General features: G+C 43.7%; 2 protein-coding genes across 2 annotated transcripts in view; one reads left to right on the top strand and one right to left on the bottom strand.

The window, feature by feature from the left end:
* Positions 1 to 1,555: 1,555 nt before the first annotated feature.
* Positions 1,556 to 19,159, bottom strand: ZNF488 (zinc finger protein 488). Its single transcript, XM_041415824.1, has 4 exons — positions 19,119 to 19,159; positions 9,017 to 9,239; positions 4,878 to 5,106; positions 1,556 to 2,905 (listed from the first exon to the last, which is right to left on the bottom strand). Exons 2-4 carry the CDS (start codon positions 9,230 to 9,232, stop codon positions 1,725 to 1,727), a joined length of 1,626 nt encoding a protein of 541 aa, XP_041271758.1. The 5' UTR covers positions 9,233 to 9,239; positions 19,119 to 19,159; the 3' UTR covers positions 1,556 to 1,724.
* A 3,567-nt stretch (positions 19,160 to 22,726) lies between these two features.
* The window catches only part of ANTXRL (ANTXR like), a 56,893-nt gene continuing 51,639 nt past the window's right edge, over positions 22,727 to 27,980 (top strand). Inside the window, exon 1 of the mRNA XM_041415647.1 lies at positions 22,727 to 23,388. Coding sequence (XP_041271581.1) covers positions 23,228 to 23,388 — 161 coding nt within the window. The 5' untranslated portion in view covers positions 22,727 to 23,227. The remainder of the gene's footprint in view (positions 23,389 to 27,980) is intronic.

The raw sequence follows: 27,980 nt of genomic DNA, 5'->3' as shown, positions 1-27,980 counted from the left end.
CTGAACTCAAAGGCATAATGTAATAGTTTTATCACTTTATGTTTCAAAAATAAAGCCTGCAATAAGAAAAATGTTTATATTAATAGGAAACAGCCATGTATTAATGTTCAACAGCAATATATTGGGAAGAATACAATCTCCTGACTCACAGAAATCTCCCAAGAGGCAACAGTGAGTGGATTATGTTTGTTCCAGCTGGCAGCCTAAGACTGTCAGTCTCTCTTTTTCATTCAGATGTATTTACTTGCTGATACTTGAATTATCAGGCTAGGCATTGTCATGGTAACTCAAAATTCTGTCCAGAAACCACTGGAGTATATCATCAGTGTGGTGGAACATATAGAACATATTGAAATGTCCTTTACCCTCAGCTGGGAAATGAACGGTTTCTGATCATTCTCTGACTGAAGGGGAATAATAGCCCTTGATGAGGCAGGTGAGGCTCAAAGGCAGGCCACAAAAACATCAGACAACCTGAAAAAATATTATACAAGAGCAGGAGAAATGATTGCTTGAAGAACATAGTGTAATAAACTATCAAGATCAAGCCCCTAAATGGATTTAAAAAGTAATGAAAGGCTAATTAGATGGGGCTGCAGTAACAATAGACAGTGTTTCCTCCCACTCTGAGCAGTATAAATTTATCTGCTGCTGAGATTCAGCAATGCTCAAAAAAAAGGAGACAAAAGGAAAGTGTCTCTTGGACAGGCAAGAGAAAGAATATGCCACTCTCTTTTTTTAAAAAGTTGGAATTGGCCCAATGCAGTGCAATTCATTTACACCTGTATAATTTTGTGTTTCTGTTCTAGCAGTTATCAGAACAGAGCCTATCATCCACAATTAAAGTGTGCACATTCTATCTATCAGTAGCTAATTGTAACTCAGATACCCTAACTTCTTCCTTTGGTATACCCAAAACCTGAAAACCACAGGCTGAACTCTACTCCCATCAGATCTGTATGCCTACTAAAGTCACACAGGTCTTAGAATCTTTGACAACAGCTCACATTTTGATACAGACCCATGTTGATTTCACTGTGTAAAAAACATTTCAAAAGCAGCAGAGCCTAGAATGGAACTTGGATATTCTGCTTTACCAGTTCCATCCACTTTGGCAGGGTGCTAGTTGTTGACAATCAGATTTCAAACAGTCTTAAATTCAGGTACCTTTCAAAGCCAAGGAGATGGTAAGGTTTCAGTTTTTAACTTAAAAATTTGGTAAGAGACCTGATTCAGCTACTATAAAAGAGTAAGAATCCAGCAATGCTGCTAGAAATAGTAACTTATCTTCTTTTCACATATAAGCTCTGATTTTTCTAATGCTTAAGGGTTCCTCATTCAATGAGGTGGCTGTTATTTCTGTATTTACATTGTACTGAACAGACACCAGCAAATCAAATATAAGCAAAGACAACTCTGTTTGCAAATCTATAATTTTGTCCCTACTCTGCAAATTAACACTGCATATGGATTCATTTCACTGTTTTATTTCCTCAAAAATAGGTTGACAAGGGCTAGGTTGAGTTTTCAAAACTTAAAATCCACTCAGACTCTTGTAAACGTTTAATTTTTTTTTTTTCACAAAGCATCTATTATAAATTATTGTAAACAGTGATTTTCTGAAAGAAATTAATGTAAACTCAAAAAGAAATGGATTTAATTGACTATCATTCCCTTCTTCACCCAGCCTGCCCAGTCACTTGGTGACATCTGTCTGCATAGCTCTAATTATGAGAAGTCATGTGCCGGGATAAATGATGGCGTTCTCGGAAGTACTCGTGGCAAATGGGACACGTCAGCTTCTCCTCTCGTCTCCTCTTGCACTGGGATTCACTGGAGGAGTATTCCTTTTTGTGATGTGACCGCATGTGGAAGACTAAATCAGACGTCATGCGAAAGGACAGGTTGCATTTGGCACACCAGTTCTGGGCAGCCACTCCAAAGGATGTGAAAGTGGGGGGAAGAAGAGTCAAGGAAGAGGAGGAAGAGGAGGAGGAGGAGGAGGAGGAAGTGGTGGTGGTATTTTGTAACTGCCCTCCTGCTTGCTTGAGCCACGGTTCTGAGGTATATGGGAAAACATTGCTCCGAGTGATGCTTGTCTGCAGCATCTGAGCATTACACAAATCACTGACAAAGAACTTGGAATTGAGAAGACTGCTGCAGCACATGATGTCTGCGGTGGCAATGAAGCCAGACAGCTCCCCCAGGCTCTTTGTTGACTCACTCATGGGATGAGAAGAATTTGCTGCAGCTCTTTCTGTTACACACTTACTGGGCTTGCTGAAAGCACTCTTCTGTTCTCCTCGAGCTCTGGCAGGCCAAACAAAGGAGAATGCACTGCCAGAGGAGTTCAGCAACACCTCCTTTGACACCTGCTCTTTACCAAGCGGGACAGTGCCATCCTCCTGCTCTGGCTCCTGCAGTCTCTCATTCCTCAGCTTCTCTTTCATCCTCCTGACCTCAGTGAAAGCACTCTGCTTCTGCTCTAAAGCATCTTTCCTAGCTGACTGCCTCCCTGAAGCAAGCTTCCTGAAAGAACCAGACAACGCGTGCTCTCCCCCAACCTCTTCCTTGCCCCCACAGTTACGTTCCTCAGTCAAATTATTGGTTTTCTCCAACAGCACTGTTTTCCTGCTCCTGTTGTTCTCAGCCTCTTCAGATTTTGCTCTCCTTTCTCCAATAAGACCATGTGCATCATCTTTACAAGCTGCCATTTTGACTTCCAGGTCCCTTGCCAGACTGTGGAAATTCGTGGTCTGCTCAGCTAGGCTGCTCTTTTCAGTTTTAGGGTTCTGGAAGTTTCTCCATAGCAGAGTGCTCTTCTCTGGGACACAGAGGAAGCGGACATGGGACAGATAGGAATGCTCACATTTAAAGACTCGGTCACACTCTTGGCATTTCAGCTCTGCAGAAACAGACAACAAGTGATGAGTTTTGCAAAGGCTGAATCATGGGTGGATGCAGATCCTGATCCTGTCATTGGCACAAAAAACCAGAAACATCTCTTGTGTCATACAAGGTTACACATGGTAAAACTAATGCCAGGGCAGAATCAGGTCCCTTCCTGCTATGCAAAATGGTTCATTCTCATTTGCTTCCATGCTTCCGTGCTACTGCAGAAATATTCCATTTAGACTCTCAAGCCTAAATTTTATTACATAAAATGTAATTATGTTACATAAAAGTACATAAAATGGCCAGTACACCATGATCTAGATAAAACCATTTAGACTTTATAATGATTTGAAGTCTAAACCCAGATTTGGGTCTACATTTCTTAACTAAGTCACTGGCTTTCATTCAGGATGAACGTTAAATACTATGTATCCAAGCAATAATGAGTTTTAGACCAGGATTCAAAGATCTTTACATGACTCTCTATTTTTAGGATACTCTGGAAGTTTAATACTGCTCAAAAATTATATGACCTTAATGCCTGAAGCCCTTACTCATGCTCATTTGGCAAGCTGTTATATGCCTTAAGGCACAAATGTCTATGGCACAGAAAATGATGTTCAAATTGAAACAATGCCAGTGATGTTCAGGAGGAATAAAGAACACTCTTTCCTTGTGATCTTCAGACCTACTGCACCTCTGGTTCATTGGGATGATTGATTGCCCATGAACAGATGGTACAAAATTCAGCAATCAACACAAATATGGTACATCTTAACCCTTGTAAACTATATCCATGTTACGTTATTTCACCACACAGCAGTTTTACAATGCAAGTGATGCCAGCCAGCACCTGAGGCCTAGGATACATAGGAAAGTTCATAAATTGGTTGGGTAGAATTAAAAATTCCTAATTTGGGACTCAGCACAGCTTATATCACTTTACAAACTACAGAAGCTGAACTTTTTATAAGAAAATAAGGCTGCTGAAATGGATGGAAAGTCTATGAGTTTAAAAGTCTTGAGTCTAGATATAGTGTTTCTTGTGCAAGTAACACTTTTCCCTGGTAAATCCAAAGGGCTGGCAGTGTGTGTCTACCCAGAAACCAACGGAATACACTCAAACCAGCTGGAAACCAGTCGGCTCCTGTTATGAATGTGTCTGAATTAATTTAATACTGATTTACAGATAAGCACATTACCATATGAATTTGCTAACGCATATCTTTACCAACCTATACCTTTACTAACCAGTCTATATAAGCTTTATTTCACTCAACTAAAGGGAAGGTAGAAAGGTTTTTTGTTCCAGTCTAGGTAAAATTTGGAGCAAATGACAGCTGGAGTCAGACTTGGTATGCACCTGACTAACTTGCTTGGTGTCTCTGTAATCTGGAGAATATCTGGAGTTTTTAGTTTTGTAACAACATCCAAGTCAGTTTCTTTTGGAGCAATGAATTTCCAGCAACATCTCAGAAACTGAAGCCTGCTCTTTTCCTCATTTCCACTGTGTCCCACACTAAATACGCAGAGTGTGCTGCATGCAATACTGTTAGGTTTGTTATTGTATTGTTATTGTATTTTTAAAGATCTGTTCATTTACAAGATTAAAGCTGAATACTAGCCTATACCTGATTTGTCAATGAGCTAAAAAAGGCCTATTTCCAACTGACACTTCAGACTTTTAGGATTCTAAGTTATCGAAGTGCATAGATTTCCATTGCATAGCTCAAAAATTTCAGCATGAATCCCTCGTGCACCATCCTCTGCTAGAAAGTACTAATGAGAATGGCATTAAGAACTGCAAATTGTTTCTTGCTCTGTGCCTCCAGCTCAAACCTCAAAACAGAAGATCTTTTCTCTTAGCAGACCAGCTAAGGATTTACACATGTTTTGTATCATTACAGGACAACCACATCCTAAAGAAGATGCAGACTCCCTTCGGTCCTCAGTGACCCTGCAATCAGCAATTCAGCACTTACCATTCTGGGGCCTCTGAGCTTTTATCTCATTGAAACCCAAGAGGCTGGAAAGCTCCTCATCATACCAGACAAGCAGCTCCTCATTTCTGCTGATTCTCCTGGTGGAGCGATAGTATAGCTGACTGTTTTCTAAGTAAGCTTCCAAGTTCTGCTCCTTGCTATTGGCAGCTGCCTGTACGAGTCTCATCCACGGCAGTCCTGTGGGGCTGTGCACAGATGTAACATCCACCTGTGAGACAGGACACAAAGAAGGGAAGTTACAGGTCTCGAGGCCCAAAGCAAGATTTTCACCCAATCCAAGAACAAAGCCTGGTTTCTGCCTTGCACTGAGCACATATGACAAAGCTGTGAGCCCAGTGTCACCAAATCTGCCAGAAATCCAAATCCAAAGGCATCACAGGGAGAAGGCTTCCCGAGTATGGGGGCTGAGACCTCTGGAATACAGCTGTGTGGGAGGGAGGAGGAGACACCAAGGTTCATGTGTAACCTCCCATGGCAAAGTCAGGGCTGCTGTGTTGGTCAGTCTCCAGCCCTGTCCTGTGCAGACCATCCCATGGCACTGTGCCAGGTGTGGATCACAGAGGTACAGGAGGTGTGATCCTCTCTTAAGAAAGGGTCTCAATCCTTGGGATATGAAAGTGGGATATGAGTCAGGAGATGCGCCAGTGCTGTGACTTGGGCACTGAGAGATGTGCAGACCCCTGGACCAGTGCAGTGTGAAACTGGGAATGAACTTAACTTAGGACAGTTGCATGTGGAGTTTTTCACTGACACAAGAGGATATGGATCAGTGGGTGTAGGAAAAGTCATGGTTATTTGATTCAATATCCCAAGTAAACATCTGCATGGCTGTTTGGCTAGATTACATAAAATACAGATTTTAATATATACAACTATAAGAAGCACTTATATGATCTCTTTCCTTTTTTTCAGAGATAAAATTATATTTTACCTTTGCTAGATTGATTAAATTAATTTCAAGGTATCTAAACAGATAAACCTCATCATATCAATATGTTTTGTTAAATAATTTTTGAGAGTTGCAAGGGGTTGATTTACTTTCAATTTTTGTACATGCAGATATACCAAACAAATTAAGTTTAAAAACATTTCTCAGGTTGCGCGGGACAGCACTAAAAAGTAAAAAATAATATTAAGTCTATTGCTCAAATTAAATTTCTGTTTTATGTGTATATTACAGCATAGTCCTAAACCACATATAATTTTTACTCCACAGGACTCCTGAGTCATTTAGTCACAGGTTGACAAGTAAATAGTGTAAGTACAAAACATTTGGCATTGTCTTCCTCACGCAGTGTGTGACTCCAATCTTAATTATTTTATTACATTGAATAGGGAATGATTGATTTCTTTATAGGTTTTTCCTTGGTGTTTACCACAGCAGGTCTGTGCCCTCTGCAACATTTGAAAGGGAATATTTTCATAGCTTGAAGGTTAAAACACAGGGTGATCAAAGGCTACATTTATATGCATAAAAACTAATTTTTGAAGCACTAATCATTGTTTAGAAAGGAAGAATTTTGCAAATGAAAAATGTCTAATGACAAGTATGATCTAAATTTCACCCCAAGCAATGTATAGCTCTTTGTTTCCCACTAATTGCAGGGTAGCCATTCTTTCGTGTTTGGTATCAGAAACAATATTTTGGCTAATTATCTCTCTGGTTTTAACTGACTATTACCTACCATGAAAAGTTTGATCACATTAGTAGCTGGGATACAAGAATGAAACATTAAGAGACCATTAGGATGAGAGTTATTTAGTGTAAGAGAGAAAATAAATTAGCATGCCCTGAAACTAGTTCTCTCTAAATGCCACGGTAATTAACAATGATTGAGAAATACAAGTGCCTGACAGCAACACAGGAACACCCACCCACACACAGTGGCTGTAACTAATAGCTATGACAGAGGCTGTCATATTTTAGTTGCTGTGTTTCAGAAATACTGAGCAGCCACCCGGTGCTCTAAGCAAAGTCAAAGGGAGCACAGCTCCACCAGGACTCCAGGGAAAGAGCTCAGTGAGCTTCAAGTAGGTGAGGAGGAGTACCAGATGTAAGATAAGATCTGGGTGCTGCCAACTCACGAACGAGCTTTAGTTTTCCATGTGTTCAGAGACTATAAACCTGACAAATCCACCCTCTCCTGGAGGTGTCAATCCCCCAGATGGACCCTTGGCACTCACACATGAGGTAAGGCCTTCACAGCCCAGCATCTCAGTCAGAGATGGGCTGTGAAGGAATATGCCTCCCTTGGGAGATGCTGGAAGAGAAGGGAGAAAATAAGGCTTTTCCTTGAAACCCCCAAGAAGCTGTAAGGGGCAGAGGAAACAGCTGGAAAGAGCTACCTGTGCCAATGGCTGCCAATGCATCTTCTTTGCCCAAGTGTACAAACTGGGCCAAGGAGCTCAAATTAATGCCACCAAGAAAATGAGGGAAAAAAGATTATGAAGTTCTCCTTTGGTCTAAAGAAAAAGCCCAAGATGATGAAACCCTTGTTAGAAATAACATTCCCCAAATTTCAGGAGTGCTGATGAACGATGATGAACAGAAACCTCAGTTGCAACAAATCCACCTTGCCAATTCATTTTAGTGTGTATTCTGTTTGCACTATACCCAGCAGAGCAAAACACATTTTTTCTTCAGTGTCATGATGACAACATAGCATCATGATTGAATTTTTAATTGCTACACACAGCTAGGAGTCTGATGGTAGTTCCTGATTTCTGGGAGGTTTACTTTTAATTATGAGTAGTTAACAGGATATGGGACTACCAATTGCATCTGAAACAGCTACTTGCACAGAATTTCATGTATTTACTGCCAAAAGACAGAGATCTGAGCCAACTCAGGCATCCAATTTCATTGCTGCATAGCAATTACTTAGCTCAAGTGTAGGAAAACACTAAAGCCATCCCTCTAGAGGGCTCTTCCAATGTAGAAAACCTTTGAGGCTCCCTCTACAGTAATTCAAAACTCCCAGGAGAAATACAGAAATATTCAAAAATTTAAAGCCTTATTTCAGGGCAGGTCTCTCTCCAAAGAGTTTGTTGGTCTCCTGGAGTACTAATAACACTGTCCAAGAAAGCAAACTTGTACCACAGACTCAAAGCAGTCAGATAAACCCTGAAACCTCTTCTTCTCTCTCATAATTTGTTTAAAGCAGAAGTGTAGAACAGGTTATCTCTCAACATCTGTATCTTCCATATTACACATATGCCTTGGGATTTCCCTCCTCCAGAGCACAGGAATCTTAGGCAAACCTGGATCTTTCTCAGATCCATCCATCCCATAGAATGTGGGAAACTGACTTTCCTCACACTGTAAAACACCTCCCTGTCTTCATCTAGACCAACAGTCTGAACAACTGAAAGGCACTCCACGACCCAGAAAGCCAGAGTAAGTGGTCAGCATGATAAACAGTGACTATGAAACAAAAAAAAAAAAAAAAATGGGGAACTGGAGCTTGAGAGTTAACAGTCCATTACAATCCTGGGGTTTCTGCCTTCCCTACAGTGATTGAAAAGTGCAACTGCAACACAGACATACAGACCTAAGGTGACTTTAGGAAGTCCATGTACTAACAGCAGTTAAGTTGTGGCGGCCCAAAGTGTGTGTGGAGTTGCCTGTCTGCCATTGTGGTTTCGCTTTTAAGGATAACTGAACACACTGGGGTAGCAGTTGCCTAGATCTGTAAATAAATGCTGTGAATGTACCCCTTGCATGAATCAGTGAAATGCCACAGCCTTCCCTCTCTGTTCTCACAGGACTGGCACGCCTTCTCTGGTGTGATAAACCTCCTTTGTCCTGACAAAAGCTGAACTAGAAGTTACTAAACTATTTGTCCCACTTCCCTCCTGTTCCAAGTCAGATCTGAAGCAGGTCATCAATCATCAGCATAAAAGTGGGACTTTGTATTCTTTCTGCAAAGGATAGAGTTTTCCTTAGGTCCTTCCAGTCTACAGCTCATAAATCAGAAATGCACTGGCCCTTTCTCTCTGAAGGAGCTGTTACTTGTGCTGAACAAAAGAAAAACCTACCCCTTGCAAAGTTACCTTCTCAGGGATGGTGTAACTCTTTTTGATAGGTCTAACATTAAACATTCATATTTTTCTCATACCTTAAATACATAGTGGATGTTCCGTCTGTCAGAACACTTGAGAGCAATGAAAGCTACAGTGTCCAGCAGGGTGTTCTGGAGCATGCATGGTCCAAAAACAACTTCTTCAGGGATGTCTTGTGTGGTATGAACAGTAGCCAGTATGTCTGGAAAATGGTGATGCAGAAGCTTGTTGTCACTTGTCCAAAGGAATTTAGGCAAAGATGTAAGTTCCATTATAAATCTGTAAAAAACACAAGAAATCACCTTTGGCACAGAGATAGAAGTAGAATGTGGCATCACTACTTGAAATACGAAGAATTCCAGGATCTGTAGGTGAATTGTAAGAGTATGCCAGGACATTGTTTGTTACAGAGTTTACAGCTTTATTAACATCCAGTTCAGAATGAGAAAGATTACTTTTCACTAAACCAAAATCTCAGGTTTGTAAACAAGTGAATTACTCTTCCTGGAATAGGCAGACAATCCAAGAGTTCAACCGCTGCTCTCTACAGACAGGAGTAAGAAGATTTGGGAAAAATAAGCAAAATTTTCAGTGGGTAGAACTCAGCATATTCTTAAGCACATTCTCAGATATCCTTCTTATTATTAATAGTTTGTAGAAGCGTGAAGAAAGGTAGAGAAGGAGAACAGAAACAAAATAAAGCAAGACTTTTTGAAACACATTTTGAAAAAGCTGTGCTTTGTTTGCTTGAGTGCAACATCAGTCTGATTTCTGGTTAAGCTGCTACAAAACCAGGAATAACCTAAGTCCTGAGTCTAGTCCAACCAGAATGCACAAAATTTGTGGAAATTCCAGAAAATAATTTTATTCATCCTGCCTCAAAGTATATGTTGTCAGCTGTTGTTGAGAAAATCAAATCAGATTATGACTCTTTTCATAGTGATACTCCTAACACAATGTTAGTAGAGATTCCTGTCTTTAGTGGATAAATTTTCCAGCACTGAATGTAGAATAATATATTTGTCATTGCAGATGCAACTTCTGCAATATGAGCCACAATCTGAGAACTCAGTATGCAGTGAGGAGAAGACAGGCTTCAGTTATTTGTCATTCTAAGCCTCTCTAGGTTTCTAATAAAGATATTGCCATCTCCAGCTCCCAGCTGGAGGTCATGGAAAACCCCTCATTTATGCCATCAAGAGCTGGATCAGGTCCATTAGGCAGAGAAAATTAAAGAGAACAGCAACAAGCCCTGAAGAGGCCTTAGCCTAATAAATACTGAGATAGATGGGCTGAAAATCTAGTCTAATCTTTCTCACTCTCTGCCAACAGAATTGATTTGTTATTCACTGACTCATGACTTAAACTGAAGTGGTACAAAGTGCTCAGGAGAGTTGCACTGATTTAACTACATCAGTTTCTAAATCAGTGTAGTTAAATCAGTATAATTTATTCCTTGTAGGCAAGGTCTAACACCCTACCCTAAAAATATTAAAATACATGGTCAGACATTCAGTATGTAGTAAACATCAGAAGGATGAAGGCCTAAACCAGACAACCAAGGCAAAGAGTGGGATAACATATGCCCTCTATCCAACCTCAAGCATCCCTTGAACTCAATATGACTTTAAAGTTTGCTTGTTCCTAAATTACTTGTTAACTTAATATGTGATCAGACAAAAAAAAAAAAAAAAACCCAGCCTACATGCCAAAGTCCCAAAGTGGCACTCTGGCAGCTGTGGGAGCACGGAATTTGACTCTTGCACGGAAGGGTCACTTTTGTGAAAAGCTGTGAGAAGGATGCACTGTGATTACACAGCAGATGGGACAGTGACCGTCAGCTTTGCGCCAAAGGCACTGGGAAGATCCATCTTTTCCAAGGACGGGGCGAATGCACCATCTAGTGTCACAGCTCAGCATAACACAGCGTCCCTGAGCAGGCGAAGCAGGGCATCCCCAGGCTCTGCCCGTGCATCTACAGCCTCTGGTTCTGAGCACCCTGTCAGGCAGGAATCGTTACTCTACATGTTTTTCATCTGATTATAATCTAAAGCCAAAATTTCAGCCACAGTCAAGATGCTTAGAGTTGTGGTTTTTTTGGTTTTTTTTTGGTTTTTTGTTTGTTTTTTTTTAATAAAACCTCCCTTAAGTTTTCAGGAACTTCAGACTTGAGCCTGAATGAGAATTCTACACCAAACCATGAACCCAGTACTTGAGCTCTTGTTTACTTATAAAATCTGGTTTCAATGCAAATCTCACACTTTTGCCAACAGTCTTCATAGTCAAAGGAAATTCATTAAGAACTTGTAAATGAAGACATAATGAGAAATGGAGACGGTATACTAGAATGCCTGCCATTTTAATTTGACAGGCTGAAGTAGGTGAATCACTCACATTCTTCCCAGTGAGTGAAGAAGAGAGAAAATTCTCATAACAGAGAATGACTGCTCCCCATGACCTCACCCAACTGATTACTCTTGTCTTCATGCCATTGATCTCCTCATTTTGGCTACCTCCTTTGTTGAGCAATAAATCTGCTGTGCCTTCATTTCTTACAGATTCACTAGCTGTTGTACATATGACTTCATTCACTCTTCTCCTACTGCGTAGCAAAGTTTACAGAACTCTACCACAGGCTTCATTGTGAAGGTCAGATCTTCAGCTCTACATCATGCAGGCAGCGTTATGCTTGCCCCAAACGGCCAGTGCCGGGAGTGCCATTGCTTCCCAGGATCCCCCCCCACAACACGATCTTGCTGTTCCCACTCAGGTTCTGCATGAGCAGTTCCTACCCCTCTGGAATCACTCACAGACATCTCTGAGAGGCTGAAATAAAATTAATATTTATAGTGCTTCAGTAGCACATTAGACTCAGATCACCTGTTATGGGTACTCTCCATATTCTATCTGTCACAGATGTGAATTCTTCATATGGATGAGTTTAGGGACTTGCTGTTTAATGGACTCTTCATCCCCCAGACAGTATCTGATACACATATACCATGTCCCTGAGTGATGGATTTTGCATCTTGATTTCTGAGAAGTGTGACAGATCTGTCAAAGAACAAGGACCTATGGGCAGGCAACTCGCTATGGATTATGCAATTATGGATGTTCCATTGAAAAGCACATGAAATAGATGATACTTGCAGCAAATGTTCCCAGCCTGCTTGCCTCCAGAGCAGCACACAAATTGTTAGTCAACTTTTGGTCTCCTGAGTGTTCTTCCAAGCTGGAACTCTAAAGATAGCCTTCTCCTAGTCTCTCCCCATTTCCTAGCACTTGTATAGCATCCCATTAACTAATTAGGTTTACAACTTCTACCTTCCTGAAATATGTTTACATAGCTCCTGCACCTCGTGAGAAAAACAAGTTACCAGAGAGGAAAAGAAAGGAATTTTCACATCCATGGTTTTCTACTTCATGGCCTTCAGATGTCACTGCAAGCCCTCCTAAGAAATGTCTGAAAATTCCCAAATGTAGAAGCACTGATTTGAGCAAGGACTCCCCTGAATTCTGTTTCAGAGGACTTGACCCCATTCTCCTTGCCACAGTAACCACATTGAACTGTGGCATCGTTTGCAGTTTCTTAGTGGCCCTAAAGGCACTGGTAGCCCTGCTTAGAATTATGATCAGCTATGCAAGTGGGAAGAAAACAAATTAATTACATTTGCAAGAGAGGAACCATTTCAGCCAGAACTTATTTAGCCAGTTCAGCTCTTCACAATCAAAAAGAGAAGCAGGTAATAAAAACTGTTTCTCTAAAATTAATTGGATTTTCAAAATTGTCAATAACTACTTCTATTTCACCTTTACTTCTATTTTAACTGTAGATTAATTTGCATATAGTTATATCACTTTCAAAGCAATTATCCTAGCTGGAAAAAAAAATGGCACAGAATGTAATCTCAAAAAATAATTAAAAGTATTTGATCCTGTAAAGCATCTTCCCAACCATTTTTGTATTTATTCCAGACTTTCTCCAGAGCAGGGGTTAATGTAAACACTATAGCTCTGCATTTCCCACATCAACAAAACTGAAAGAAAAAAATAAACAGAAATATTAAATACTGGAGCCATCATTTCCTTCACCTTTTAACTTAGTCCTTTCTGCTCCAAAGTGTGATGGCATTTTCCCTGAAGCACATAACCTGTGACTGTGCCAGTGCAGTCCTGTGGCTGCTGCCAAAACTGCCTTTGATTTCAATAGCAGGTCTGTCGGTCTGAGGAATCCACGATCAGACGTGCAGTGTCATGCACAATAAACTGCAGATAATAAAGGAATTGAGCTGATGCAGACAGAGTGGTTCTGTCTGCAGCATTTACTATTTTCTGTTGTTATAAGGAACTGAGGATTCTTAACACATGAAGGAAATTTTAAGGGAATATGATATAGAAAAGCGAAAAAATCTATTCTTGGGTTTTATACAGTTGCTTTTCTTCTATGACAGGTTTTCTTCTCCCTTTATTTAAGTTGTGAACTGCAAAGGAGAAAAATCAAAACTAAAACTGAAGGAAACTGGCTGGGAATCAAATAAAAGAATGGAGAATTCTTGCTTTAAAAAATAATCCCAGAACCCAAGAAATAAATCCTGAAACTAAACCCTGTTTCCTAAATTCAATCACAAGCTGAGAAGTCCTTTAAAGCACGAAAAGTCTAAACAAGTAATTTCTTTTAGTTCACTGCTAATGCAAGACAGTTTATGTGCTTCAGCTTGGGTGCAAGTCAGGTCTTTCTGAGCACAAAATTTTTTCTTTGCACTTTCACTGCTGAAAATCCCACGCACATGAAGAAAATTGTACAAAAACACTTGGAGATACAGGGATGTGTTGCCATTCCCAGCCTTTCTGGGATGAAGAAAGCCATCTGGGGGTTGGGTTTGCTACCCCTCGGACAGATATTACACCCCTAGCAGAGTATGCAAAGATCTTTGATTATCTTGGAAAGAATTTCTCTGGAATTTAAGAAAAACTACTCATATGTCACTCATTTCTGAGTCTCAGGTTTAGCAACCTGTCCATCTTTGAGATGGACATAAGACAATACACCCTGAATTTCTGAGCTTTGACTATGCTCTTTCATCTTCCCATTTTTACTGGTCACAAATTTGGATCCCAGCAGTGATCCTGCAGAGAAGCAAGAAGGTGGCTGACCCAGAATTCCCTTTCCTGCCAGTGAGCCACGTCACATCTATGCATTAAGAACAGCCCATTAGCACTGATGAGGTAAATGAGAGAACAATAATTAAACCTGTGGAGACTGGAATTTTTACCTTTTTTTTTTTTTTTTTTTTTTTTTTGCAGCCCAGGGCTACAGTTGAGGCATATTTTGATTACCTCTCTTCTCAGTTCCTCACAGCTCTCAATGTATTGCTCATCTAACATATCCCCTGTTCTCCTAGCATGATTGAGTCACACTTGCCTGATGTGCTTACCTGAGCTAGGCATCTGGGAAGAAGTAGAAGGAAATACAACTATGCATCAAGGAGGAATTTATTGACTGCAGAGATTGACAGAATCTGAAGGAGTGGAATAAAATCGGGACTGAACTAGCCTGATGCATGGACATGGTCTTCCCTTGGCATTCCAGGCTTCCCCAGCTTTCTTTCTTCACACTTCTCTGTACAGCAGCTGCACAACTCTAACCTGAAAAGTACCTAAAAATAATGAGTAGAAATAGGGAAACTCACTGCCTAGATTCCTCTGGAATGATCAGGAAGCAGCTCGGGGTGTGGAGTTTGGTGTCTAGTTTGAGCTTTTAGAAAGTGGGCCCTTATGGAGGTTTCATTGTGAATGAGAGACCTTTAAGTTTATGGGGTGCTCACGACTTTGTTATTGTATTATCCTGATACCTTCAGGGAGCAGTTCTTCAGTTCTTACTATTTTAAGGCTGTGTGGTCTTCAGATTGTCTTCCATCATCTGAAATCCCCAGTACATGCAATGTAAGTTGACAGCTTTTGATGAACCATCATTATATCTTGGCTGGATACCCAGCCTAGTGAATCATGAAACTGCCAAATCTTTTTATTATGAACAAACTCTCAAACTTCTGTGGGAATAATGAAGACAGAGCTAAAATCCCTGCTTGGAAATGAACAAATACCTCAAGCTCTACATTTGCTTTCAACAAGTCTTGTGACACACAGGAACCATTTGGAAGCAGAAACTAAAAGAAAAGCTTACAGGTTTCTTCTTATTTTCTTAGAGAATAGGGAAGTTGAAGTGGCCTCTCTCCTGATGCATAGCAGCTGCCACACAGACACGCAGACCTCCCTCTCCAAAGCAGATGAAGATTACATCACGTCTCCAAGACCACCACAAGGATGCAATTTCCAGTCTTTACCTGATGCCCAGGAACAAAATGCCTGGGATTGAGCATCACATTTAGTTTGATGAGAAAATAACTGAGATTTGAACAAGTCCCAACAGAGTCACATACTCTCACACCACTGGCTCTCAAATGGCAGCCCAGCACCAAACTTCCCTATGGTTTTTGAGATTTCCACACTGAACCCCTATTTCTACTTCCACTCTCTTCTATGGCCAGAAATGTGGTAGGTAGGGAAGGAATGGGCTATCCCACACAGCTGGAAAGCCTCGTTAATACTCCCTTGTTGGGATGTGTGATGTAACAGTATCTGCACAGTTCCACATGAAGCCTCCTTGGATTTAGCTGAAGGTTTTGAATCTAGGAGATAAATGAACAACAGGGTCACTGAGGTCTCTGTTCCATCTCTTCCAGTGCTCGACTACAAGAAATGCAGTGCAGGCACTGGGACAAATCTTGATACTTCAAACTGGACAATAAGCAACAGTAATACCATGCTGCATCCATTGGAAAGGATGAAGTACATTTATTTTTTGCAATCCTGGTGGTTCAAACAGACTTGGTCTAGGAATTTGGCTTCATGATGCATAAAATGTCAATATTCCTTTCCAGTTGGGTTGGTCCCAAGGACAGAATGAATGCTTCTGTCTCACACTGTGTCTGATCTCATGGACCCTGTTGGATGGTACTGGGCTGTACAAGTCACTCATAAATCAGACAATCCACCTGTGCATAAAGAGGAGATGACTACAGCTCCGTAGTCTACTGGTTTTCAAAGACTTTATTTTTGTGTGAAGGCCTGACTCTTCACTGGCTTACAGCTGCTCTATTTAATGAAGCAGTGCATTTATCCACTACTTCACTCTTGTGGTTTCATGACCTAAGACCTAAAAAACAGGGTTTCTGTAGCATAAAGGAAAAAAACTGGGTTTCTGTAGGATAAAGGGAGCATGTTTTAATTTTTCAGCCAGGACTGGGGATTGTCAAACTGTTATTAACTGTGAATGTTATGAATACATCATTTCAACTGCTTATACAGCTGTACATGCCACTATGTACACTCTATGGATACATTTCAGTTCAGAGCTCACAGTATCTCATATCCAGGCCTGAATTGGGCTGGTGGTCACCTCAGAGACTTGGTCTGGTTTTGCACCTGCTGCTCTGGCTTTGTTCACTACACAGCAATTGACATAATGCTCCAGAACATCACAGGAAGTTTGAATTTTACAGGGACATCCAAAAAGAGCAGAAAGCAAATGTTATTCCATGAGAGGGGATACAAAGAAGGCAACAATTCATCTGTCACACAGTCTAGGAAAGTTACTTGTCACACAGACGTGTGTGCCTGCTTTCAGCAAAATCCTTGATTCACACAAACAGCAGCCCTGACCACAGTAATCTGTGCTAACGTATTTGTTCTCACAAAGATCTGTGCATTTGTTCCTTCACCGAGGCACCCATGCAGACAAAAACACCATTCCCTGTATGTAGCCACAGAAAATGGAGAAACAACAGCCAACCAAACAACATGATCCAAACACAAACAGGCTGAACCAAAATGTGTAACTTGTGAAAACAGTCATAAATATTTGTCTTCCCTCTTGATACAATTCACATTGATGTCTCTCTTCAGAAATTTTTTAAAGTTACATTATATGATTGAATTTAAAGATATATTAAGATATGCTCTTATTTAAGAGTCCTGCTATTGATTTTGGCAGCTTAAAAAAAAAGGCGTATGTGTTCAAATGTTTCTTTCTAACAGAAAAACATATACATGTGGTGTGTAAGCACATACATAAAGATGGAAACACACATGCACACATACATGCGTTCACAGCCAGACATGCACCTGTTTATTTTTTGTGATTTTGCATGTTCATCATTTGTATCTTAAAGGAAATATTTTTAAACAAAGATCAGTTACTTCCACATGGCTGATGCTGAAGATTTCTTCAATGGTACTAACTGGCATTAACTTACATTAATCTTACTTACATTTGTGCTAAACTTACTACAAGATGTCAACTCCAATAAGAGCAAGTGACAGGGCTGAAGGACACTATGCAAGGTGAAATTGTGAGAAGCAACATAAATAAATTATTTTTCGCTACAATAAAACCTTTTAATTGAAAGTGATTTTGTCAATTAAAATAGGTATTACCTAAAATAGTTTGTTTTCCAAGAAAATATTTTGTTCTTTGACCTGGTGTTTATCAATAGCAATTGCAGGCAACATAAGACTGTGTTTCAGGAAAATTATATTAACAGAATCACAGCATTACAGACATGGAAATATCCATCTGTAAATACTAGGATTTAGCCAACTAATTTATTTTCCAAAATCTCTGGTACACTCTCTAATTCTTACACATAATTTATTTTTGTACTTTCTCATCTGGTTATATTACACTGAGCTAACAGGATCTAAATATTTTGACTTTACATTAGTATTTCTATTGCTACAAAACTATTTTCTCTACAAAATGATAAATGTAGAGTTCCATAAAGCAGCTTTACTTTGCTTTGAAATGCTGGAAAATGGTTACATACAAAAAAAAGAATTGTATTCGCAAATAACAGCTTATTCTTTGGTGTAGTTTTATACATTAAAAACATCAATTTAAGCACCCTACTGCCAAAAGAAATTCCTCTAGTCTCTCTCTAGTAGCAGTCATTCTTAATACATAGTAACAAAAGCCGTCCATTGCTACATTTTGCATTTTTAGAAGCCAAAAATAAGGGAAAACTCCTGAGACATAGTTTATTATTAAATTCTGAATTTCATGCATGACTGCAACTGCTTTTTATTTGAAAGCAACTATACTAAAAATACAAAACTATTAAAAATATGATCTTCCATCAAGTTTCTATTGACGTTTCTTTCAACTAGTAGCTGTCAGTTCTCAGAAAAGTCATTAAAATGCTTCAAACATTTTCAGTGGACTGAATTCCTACAGAAACCTTTAAATGTAAAGATTCGCAATTTTAAAGATTAATGTGACATTTTAAAGTGACAGCAATAGCAGCTCCTAACTTAAGTAAGAAATTTCTACTACATGGATATCCATGATATAAGGAATACCTACAAACAGATAATAACAATGTGAGATATTCCAAACAAAGTTCATCAATTCCATAAAAGCAATTAGACCCTACGTAAGTACCTAAAACAGCCACGATGCTCTGGTCACCTGTAGAAGTTGGAAGGACGAGGAGCGCTGTAACCAATAAAAAGAGCAACTGATGCTCGAGAGTTCCCGGCGAGAGAAGACAGCCGGGAGGGAGGAGAAGGGCGGCTGCCGGCGGGGCTGCCGAGGGGTCCCGCCTCCCCCTGCGCCTCGGCACGGCCCCCGGCAGCCGGGCTGGGCACGGCCGCTCGGGCACTCTGCCCGGGGCCCCGGCAGCCGCACCGAGCGGGCGGCGGCACGGCCGGGCTAGGCACAAGTCAGCAAAGGCCCCCTCCGTGCCTCACCTGCTCCCCGGCCACTCCCGGCCCCGGGGCAGCCCGGCCGCTGTCCCTGTCCCCGTTCCTGTCGGGAACCCCCGCGCAGGCCCCGGCCCGGCCCCGGCAGCGCGGCGCTCCGCGGCTCCGGGAGCGCAGCCCGGGACGGACGGGGCTGCTGCCGCCTCGCCGCGCTCCGCAGGGACAGCGGCCGCGCCGAGACCCCCGCCCGGCCCCTCTGCCCGGCCCCGCTCACCTGGGGGTCCCGCTGCAGGCTCCCCGCGGACGGGGGAGCTGCGGCGCCGGGGTCCCGCCGCGCCCCGTCCCTCTCCCGGGATCCCGCTACGGACAAGTGCCCGCGGAGCCCTCACCTCAGCTCACCTCAGCTCACCCCACCGCCGGGGCCGCCCGACCCCCCAAGAGCCGCGCCGCAGCCCCCCGCCGCCGCACCGCCCCAGCACGCCGGCACCCTCCTCCCCCGCCGCGGCTCCCCGCCCAGAGCAGACCCCGGGAAACGCCTACCGCAGCTCCTGCCCCCGACCCCGCCGCCAGCCAGGCGTCCCCCTCCCCCGGGAGCCGCTGCCACCCCGCCCGCGGGGGCCCGCAGCCCTGGCCGAGCAGAAGCCATCCCGCAGCGGCTGCGGACAGCAGCGCGGGGCAGCCAGAAGGGGACGGGATTCCCCCTTGTAGCGGTACCACGAACCGAGGAGTTTCTTTTAAAGTTGGGGGGGCGAACCACACACGCACGTCGAAATAAACCAAACAAAACCATCTCCAAAGCCGCCTTCCCACTTGTCCTTTAGATCATCTGACAACGCTTTTGAATAGAAGGCTCTTCTAGGAGCTGCAGGTATTGAAAAGAGCCGCTTAAAATGAAAACTACTGCTTCATAGAAAATACTCGCAGGATAAAAATTAGGACTTTGAGGTATGAAACAATTTGTGGCACAGCTGGTATGTAAAATAAAACCATCAAACGTCTTGTCATAATCAAATATACCCTAAATCTGGACTAGCGACATTGCTTTTGAAAGATGTCGTTCCATATAAATGCCTTTAACGCCTGGTAGAAAATTTTTATGAACATGTTGACAAATGAAATAACCCTGGTTACTTGATTAGTGTCCATGTAATCTGAATATGGGCTTGTATCAGGAAAAGAAATGTCAACAATTTAATGCTTTTGAAAGGATGGATTTTCGCTGCAATTGAAGAGTAATCTTATACCAATAATGAGAGCAAACCATTCTCGCTGTGTTCTGTGATACAGGGATTATAGAGGATGAACTCAAGAGTTCCTGTTCTCTTTCAAAATTCAGCTCGGACTGCACGAACAACATTGTTGAGGGCAGCAGGGGTTTGGTAGCTGCCCAGCCACCCTGGAAGCTTTGTATCCTACTGCCTGCCCAGGAACCTGTGTGCCAGAGGCATCTCCTAATACTACTTGGGAAACATCAGCCGATTTGGGATGCAGGTGTAGGAAACTGGGATGGACAATTCCCGCTGCACTTCATATCGTAAGAGTTTATCATTTTTGCAGCCTTTATGCAAATAGCGACAGAAGGTGTAAGGGACCATTAGACGTGCCTTACAGCGCTTGATGCACTGTGAGACGGCGTGCTGAGGTAACCTGTGCCCCAAGGAGGGTGAGATCCGCATCTTAGGGTCAGCTCTTCTGGTGCTTGGTGTGATTTTCCTTCGAGCAAGACTCGATCAAATGGCTCCGGCGCGGAGATCACCGGCCCGGCCCGCCCTGCCTGCCCGCTCCCTCCTGACCCGCACATACCTGGCTCGGGCTTGGGGACGGACAGGCCTGTCCGGGCTGTGGCAGCCACAGGAGGGGCTCAGGCCGATCGGAAAACCTGTTTTGTTAGAAACAGAAGGCTCTGGCCCTCCTCGCAGGGGACAGAGGAGCAGGGAAGGGGCGCTAGCAAAGACGCAGCCCCACATTCCGCGGGGTGTTTCTGCCCAGCACTGACCGAGGCAGAACTTGCTTTTGCATACGCCCACCTAGCATTAAAACGTGCCCCCTCGCCGGGCCCTTCGGAGCAGGTAGATGAGCAGGCCATCTCTCTTTACAGAATCAGAGGATATGTTAGAGCCTAGAGAAGGGCAGTGCACGTTATCGAAAAATAGTAATTTTTTTTCTCGGCAGTGCCTTACTTTGCTTTGGAGACTCCCTTGAAGTCTGCCGCGCTATTTTACCACACAATCTGATCTTCTCGAGGCACGGAGGGAATCTGACACTATCAGCATTTTTATTTCGTTTTGAAAGGCTGCGGTGTGTGCGGGGAAGGACGGCTGCCTCGGGCAGCGGGTGCCCAGAGTCCCCAGGGACCAGTCGGGCTGCGCACACTAGTGGGCACCGGCGAGGCCGAAGCCCGGCGGCGCGGGAGGAAGCGGGGGATTCCTGCTGCTCAGCAGCCGTTTGCTCATTTTTTGTGAATGTCGCCAGGGAGGATGTGGTTTTTTTCTATTTCTCCATGATCTAAGTAATCGCTGGGTCTCAACTGGCCAGTGCTCAAAAAACCTTTCAAGTGGTGAGCTCAAGCAGTGCATTCAGCTTTTAGCTGTGCATAGCTAAACCAGGCAAAGCGGCTGAAAGCCGGTGGACCCTCTAATCTTTCCTTGATAAGTCCTCTACCGCCGCCGCGGTTGGCTGTGTCTGAACTCGGTCCAGCACAGAAACACGCAACTGAAATGGAGATGCCTTCCCCGAAGCGCAAACTTTATTTCAGACTTGCGGGCGGCAGCCTCCCCCGCACCAAGCACGCCAAGGCTGCTGGAGGGGCGCGGGGTCCCACGGCCAAGGGGCTTTGCGCCCGGGGGCAGCCGCGCCGCGCCCACGCGTGTCCTCGTCGGGCGCGGGGGAAAGGGCCCTTCGGCTGCGTGGGGCATCCCCCCGCTCCCCAGGGAGCCGCACACGCAGGGCGGAGCGGGCAGGGCTGCCGTGTGCGGTGGGGAAACAACGCACACGTCCCACACCCGCAGGGCAGCGCGCCGAGCCCGCCCGGGTGGGCCGTGCCCCCCGTGGGTACCACCTTTGTCGGGGACTGGAGGTGTCACTTTTTGCCGCTGGAGCGTAGAAGGGGCTCCCGGCTGGAGCGTGATGGCTTCCCGGGTGAAGAGGCCCCGGCGAATAGCTGGGTATTTGGGGGGTTGTGCTCGGTGGGACAGCGCGCCAGCACCGCACAGGGGATGGATTCCCTCCTCCTTGGCTCGCGATGGGAGCCTCGCCCCGAGAGAGAAATATCTAGCCCCAACTCTGTCATACAAAGTGACTCTGCTCGCATCCCTCCCCGTGGCTCTTTTCATTAATTAGGGACTGCAAAGAGTGTGGGGGAGGGGGAAGCTGCTGAGAGCAACTAATTATTCAAACTTTGGAGACAGCATCCAGATGAGCTGGGCAATCTCTTTAGGGCAGCGCTTTGTAACCTGTGTGTATCAGGCGGCGAGTGATTATGCTACTGTGCAAAGCCTCCATTAGGAGATTTCATTTCATCATTACTCATCGCCTGCAGGATGCGTTCAGGCTCCAGTGTGAGTAAACCAAGATTTCCACGAAGAGAAACAATTTGCTGTGGCACGAGAGGGCCGTGAAAACCTACCCCTACTCCCGCCCCCAAGCAATAATCTTTTTAATTGCACTCAGCTGCAAACAGATTTTCCTTAAGTGCCCTCTCGCGTTGTGCCCCCCACCTCTGCTTTGTCACAGGTTTTTGCCACGATGCCCATCTCCTACAGCAACTTTTTTCTGCCTTGGGCTCTGCCACCCCTCAGCTCTGGGTTGCAGCCGCTCCCGAGCCTGCTGGAGAGAGGCTTAGCAGGACGCGCAGCGATGCTCCGGAATGCAGCCGGGCTGCCCTGGCTCCCGTCCGGCTTCCCTGCCCGCCGGCGGCGGAGTCCCCTGCCCGCTGCCCGCGGCCCTGCCCCGAGGGCAGTCCGAGAGGGAAGGAGGCAGGAGCGCCCGCCCTGTGCCCCCGCGGCGAAGGGCAGTGGTCCCTAACCTCGGTCCCTCGCTAGCAGCAGCCTCTGCCATATCGGTATCCCGGAACAGGAAAGTCCCAGCTCATCTTGCCCCCATAAGATCCTGTCTCCCTCCTCCCGCTCCCCTCCCTCTGCCCCTTCCTGCCTTTGGCCCGTGCGAGAGGAGCCTGTTCTCCCCTTGCGGGACGGGGCTGGAGCGCTCGGGCAGCCGCCGGGACGGCAGGGAATGGGGACTGGGCTCTGGGGACCATCCGCCTGGGCTCAGCCCCCTGCCCGGAGCCAGCGGTCCGGCGCCCCGCGGGCAGGGCTGCCTTGAGCTCTCAGAGTTGAGCTGAGATCCTGAAGTTAGTGATTTCTAATTTTTTTGCTTGTTTGTTTTATTTTGATTTTTTTTTCTCTCTCTCTCTCTCTACTCTCGGCGTTTCCGAAGCGCCTGTAAGATTTTCAGAGAGAGAGAAAGAGAGAGACCGGGGGAGGAGGGGAAGAATTAAGGAAAGGGAAAAGATGGCGAGTTGCTGGAGCAGTGTGGAGAAAGCGGCATTTTTGTGCTGCTTCTTGCTGGCAATGGGGAGCCTAATCTGCTGCGCCCGGCCGGAGGAGGAGGAAGAGCAAGAAGAGCAGCGCTCCTGTCACGGTGCCTTTGATCTCTACTTCGTCCTGGATAAGTAAGTGACAGTCGCATTTAAAAACGTTTATTCACCCTTCAGTGACTCCTTGCAGCAGCACGGATGTTGTTTCTTTCTCCCGTCTTCCCGAACGACTTTTCCTGATGCCAGACATGACGTGTGGGGTTCGTTCCTTATTTTTGCTCCCCAAAACTTGCACATTTCCCAAGTGGAGCATTAAGGGGAGCAGTGTCCTTTGTGCTGAGTTAGTTGTGCATGCAAACCTGGGAAATCGGGTTGCTTTCAGGTTGTAGCATGTGAGCTGTGGACTGTGAGTGTTGGATTTGAGGGGGTGTTGGTGAGTGCCCACATCGTTCCTGGAGTTTTGTGTCATGGCTTGGGCTGTGTGCAGAGATTTCACTTATGGGATTTAGCAGTGCTAGGATCATGCAGACCTACCTGAAGTTAAGACCAGACTGCTTGTCTGTGTTTTTACAAGTTCACTTATAAGAACAAGGTTTTATAAAACTTGTTTTTGCTCAGCTTCTTCAGAGTTGTCTAAACTTGTGTTTGAGTTACATCTATTAAAATAGGTTGTCAAATACTTCTCTTTAATACTATGTCAGCTGAATTCAAATATGGGGGGGTATGATTAAGCTCACATGTGTAGACATGTTTTAGCAAGCACTAGCAAAGCAAGTGGTAAACTGGGGCACCCACAGGTGTTTTTCAGAAGGTACAAATTTCTCTTTCTTCTGGTGTACTGCTATGGCTTGACAGAGGATTAAAGCCAAGGGATTAACTCAAGGAGTAAATTGTTAGTGTCCCACAGTGTGATGTCTGTGTTAGCTAATACATCCTGGGTTACCTATGTGACAGGGCATTATGAAAGATGGAAGACTTTGTGATTCTTGCCCTCAAGCCAGGTATAAAGTCTGCATTGTTCTATTTCCCAGATGGGAGAACGGATCAATCCATAAGGCCCTTGGTACAGCCTGCAAGAGGCAAAAGGTCACTATCAGTTAAGATGCATATTTCTGTATTCAAGAAGGGACAAAGTGTCATTAAATAGGGATTCTGGTTTTAGAGCAAAAGAAGCTGAAGATCAAAGGCATTCTGCCTTTCTAAAAGATACAGTAATACACCACGTGGTCATTGTTTTGTTTTCTTTTTATTTTGCTTAGAACTTGTTCCTGAAGTAACCTTTGTGTCTAGAAAGGGCTCTGTGGGGGGCTAGTGTTAGTTCTCAAATTCATTCTTGCAAGGCTTCCTAGAAGTGACTGGCACTGTTGTTATGCCCAGTTCCCACGCTGAATTCCCTGTAAAAATGAATGTTGGTGATAGCAGTATGGCTTCTCTATCTTCTGTAGTACAATTTCTTTGTTACAATGACACTGAGTATCCCTAGCAATCTCCACTGTGCCCCAAGCTACTTTTCATCTATATTTCAGAATATATATATATATATATTCATCAATATTTCAGAAAGCACTTTTTTAGCTGTGCTGTTACCATTCACATTGTATTCAAGGAGATAAAAGCAGAGAAGAAAGCAATTTGCTCAGAGATACCGATCTTCAAACAGTAGGAAGTTGATCATCTAAGCAAGTTCCTCTCTAGTTCTCTGGACCTGAAATAATGTATTTTCTTTTTGCAAGCCACAGGTCTTTCATTTTGTTTCAGGTGCTGTCCATTCACTACAGTGGCCCACTGGAAACTGGATCTGATCATGGTTGAAGTAAAATGTCATGCATTTGTGTTCCAGTGGGAAAACTCTCTTTAGCTTCAGTTGCAAGCTGAGTCTTTATGAGCTTTGAGAGTTATACCAAATAGTTGTCCTTTGGTAAAAGCTGTGTTAAGAGTTACTTGGGCTCCTGAGTGGTTTTGGAATCTATCCCTGCTCACACCAAGTCTGTAGCAATGGGGTGGCAAGGCTCCTTTTGTTCTCAGTGAGATTGCACTACAATCCATATGGGTAATATTAAGGTGCCAGATCTTGGGAGCCATAGGTCCCGTGCTGGCTGAGGGTGTATTTATCCCAGTTGAATTCTGTGACATCTGGCATAACACAAGGAGCTTTATGGAGGCAGGGAGGACTGATTTAGTGGATACACTCTGGGTCTTGGGACAGTTCATCAGGAAGGAACTCTAAGTACTGTTGAGAATTTATTAATGTAGAAGACAGGGTATTTCAGGTAGGGAGAAGGCAGGAAGCCAGTCAGAAGCATCTCGTAAATCTGTAAATGCAGTGAACAATTTTTTTTTTTTTTTAGAATTGGATCCATACTGACACATATCTGTGAAGAATTCTGTCTGTAATTTCAAGTGGGAGAAACCCCAGAAAACTACAGCCATACACACCACAAAGTACCCCCCTATGGCTTGGGGATTGCCTCTCTTTGCTGGTGCCCTGCCAGTCTGGAGTTGGATGCATTCAGTCTTAGTTAGCTGTCTAACAGTGGGATTGAAGGATTGGTTGTGTGAAAATACCAGGCTTTGATCCTGTGACCCTGTAGTGGGCTGAATGACAGCTCCTGTCTCTAAAATCAGCCTGGCTGAACTTAAGTCTGATCTGCTTTGCTTCCCAATAGAAGGATCTGTAGGAGGAAATCTGGAAGAAGACAACAAACCTCCTTATGCAGCGCATGTTACTGCAATGACTTTATTGGGGCATGATTTTTCCTTTTCATTCTGCCAGGCAAAGTCTGTGAGGATTTAATCTTGCAGGCAACAACCATCAGATGGAAAAGATCATCTTCTGGTGAAGTTATTGGTATAATATATGGGCTGCCAATTAGAAGAAAAGAAACTTTCTGTTTTCTTGCAGTTTTCCTCTGCCTGACTTTGACTGCAGTCCTTCATGTTAACTCCATAGGATAAGCAAGATCAGGGCAGTGCCACTAAACCTTAGATTCCCCAAAAAGCTGGCATAATGAAAGGGGAAAGCAGCATGTGTGTGGGGGAAGAGCAGCCATCATCCTCCTTAGGATTGGCTGACCATGCCAGAGCTACATTAGGACTTCCTTGTCTCTGGGGATGCTTAAGTGAGGAAATCAATTGAAGCTGAGAGAGCAGGACATTTGCTGGCTGCAGAGGCAGCTGCCTAGAGTCTGCAATCTTGCTCTGTCTCAGTCTTGTGCTTTATGAGTTGTGCAGGCTTGAGCTTGTTCGGAGGCATAGTGGAAGACTTTAAAATATCATAACGAAGCAGCAAAAATTCTTTTGCATGCAACCAAGTAACTCGCTGCATGAGGTAAGGCAGTATACATTGGAGTTGCCTCAGCCACCTCTCCCTCCCATGGCATGCAGTAAGATCGAGTCACTTGTGATAGCCAAGTTCTCAGTTTTGCCTTTAAACAATGTAAAAATCTCTTGAGCTTTTAAGCCAGACATAGTGGATTGTTGACTAGTTCTCACTTGCTTTGGTTGCTTCATTTGCTTAGGTTGTCCCAGTGCACAAAGAACTTGTTTCTGTCCCATCCCAAACTGTGGAGGACAGGCCCTGTTAGGGATTTGATTGCTTGACCATCAAGTCTTGTAGTGACATACTTGTGCTTGAGAATGTAAATAACTCCCTTTCCTCCTGCCTTGCTGTTAACATCCAGCTGTTGTTTGTAATCATATTGAATTGCACTTGATGAGAAGAAAGGATGACTGACCTCTAGTGTTTCCTAATTATAACAATGCCTGGTAGCATCATTATGATTGTTTATAAATGCAACAAATATAAACCCCTTTAAAGTAAGGAGTTATACTTAGCATAAATATCTGCAGCTGGCAATGCTTGACAAGACAAATCTGAACTGCCGAGCTATCTGTGGTATAATTTGCCAAATATGAAATGATTTCTTGGTTATTTTTGACTGTGAGATAGGCAGAAGTGTTTTCTTATTTTTCCTATTTGGGATGCTTGCTAAAAGTTGTTTGGATTTTGAGGAAAAATGAGCTTTACAGACTTGGGAAAATGTTTCCTTTTTCTACAGCACGGATCACGCCCACAGTAATGTATTGGTAAAGTCTTGGCTGTTTTTCTTGGATTGTAACTGTTATGTTGGGGAGTTTGGCTTAACTACATTTTCTTCATCTTCCCCCTGAATTTCTGTATAGTGTCTCTTTGGGCCCACAACAATATTGCCTTTCACATCAATTTTACTTTGTCTCCTGTGTTCCCAAGAGCATCCGTATCACCAGCCACTTTGGTAGAGACATCAGTAAAATGTGCCCAGTCTCTCACTTGTAATCCATTTTGCAGCTGCCTCTCTTTCAACTTGGTAAGCCTTGCTCCAGAGGTGAATGTCATTGTTAGGGAAGAGCACAACCTCTGATTAGGTGGGAATTTGCTACCCTGTTGAATATCCTTCCTGATTTTGTTTTTTAGGTCTGTGTACCCCTTCTCAGCTTGCCATTGAAAAAGCAGTGGGTGTGGGAAGTGTCAGGAGGGAAACAGGTTGATCCTTCCTGATTTGCCAAAAGCTTTCAGAACAAAAGCATTTCAGGAGCTGCTATTTAAGGTCACTTTCTGTAGTTTTAAGACAAATGGAGGGGAATTGCTGATCTCCACGTGTGCTGTTTTTTTCACAATATGCTGTATTTAATGCAAACAAATACCATTTGGTAAACACATTATTTGCCCCCCCCCCCCCCCCCCCCCC

The sequence above is a fragment of the Onychostruthus taczanowskii genome, unplaced genomic scaffold (assembly GCF_017590055.1).
Source record: "Onychostruthus taczanowskii isolate IOZ18803 unplaced genomic scaffold, ASM1759005v1 scaffold5, whole genome shotgun sequence".
Classification (NCBI taxonomy): Eukaryota; Metazoa; Chordata; class Aves; order Passeriformes; family Passeridae; genus Onychostruthus; species Onychostruthus taczanowskii.
Note: the sequence above shows the minus strand (reverse complement) of the source record. Positions and strands in the feature narration are given on the sequence as shown.

Bases quoted from the DNA above. Each gene is read 5' to 3' on its own strand.
- ZNF488 (XM_041415824.1), bottom strand. From the start codon at position 9,232: ATGGAACTTACATCTTTGCCTAAATTCCTTTGGACAAGTGACAACAAG. The intron at 5,107-9,016 runs GTATGAGAAAAA...CCTGTCTCACAG, and splicing joins ACATCCACTATGTATTTAAG to GTGGATGTTACATCTGTGCA. The intron at 2,906-4,877 runs GTAAGTGCTGAA...CTGTTTCTGCAG, and splicing joins AGCTCAGAGGCCCCAGAATG to AGCTGAAATGCCAAGAGTGT.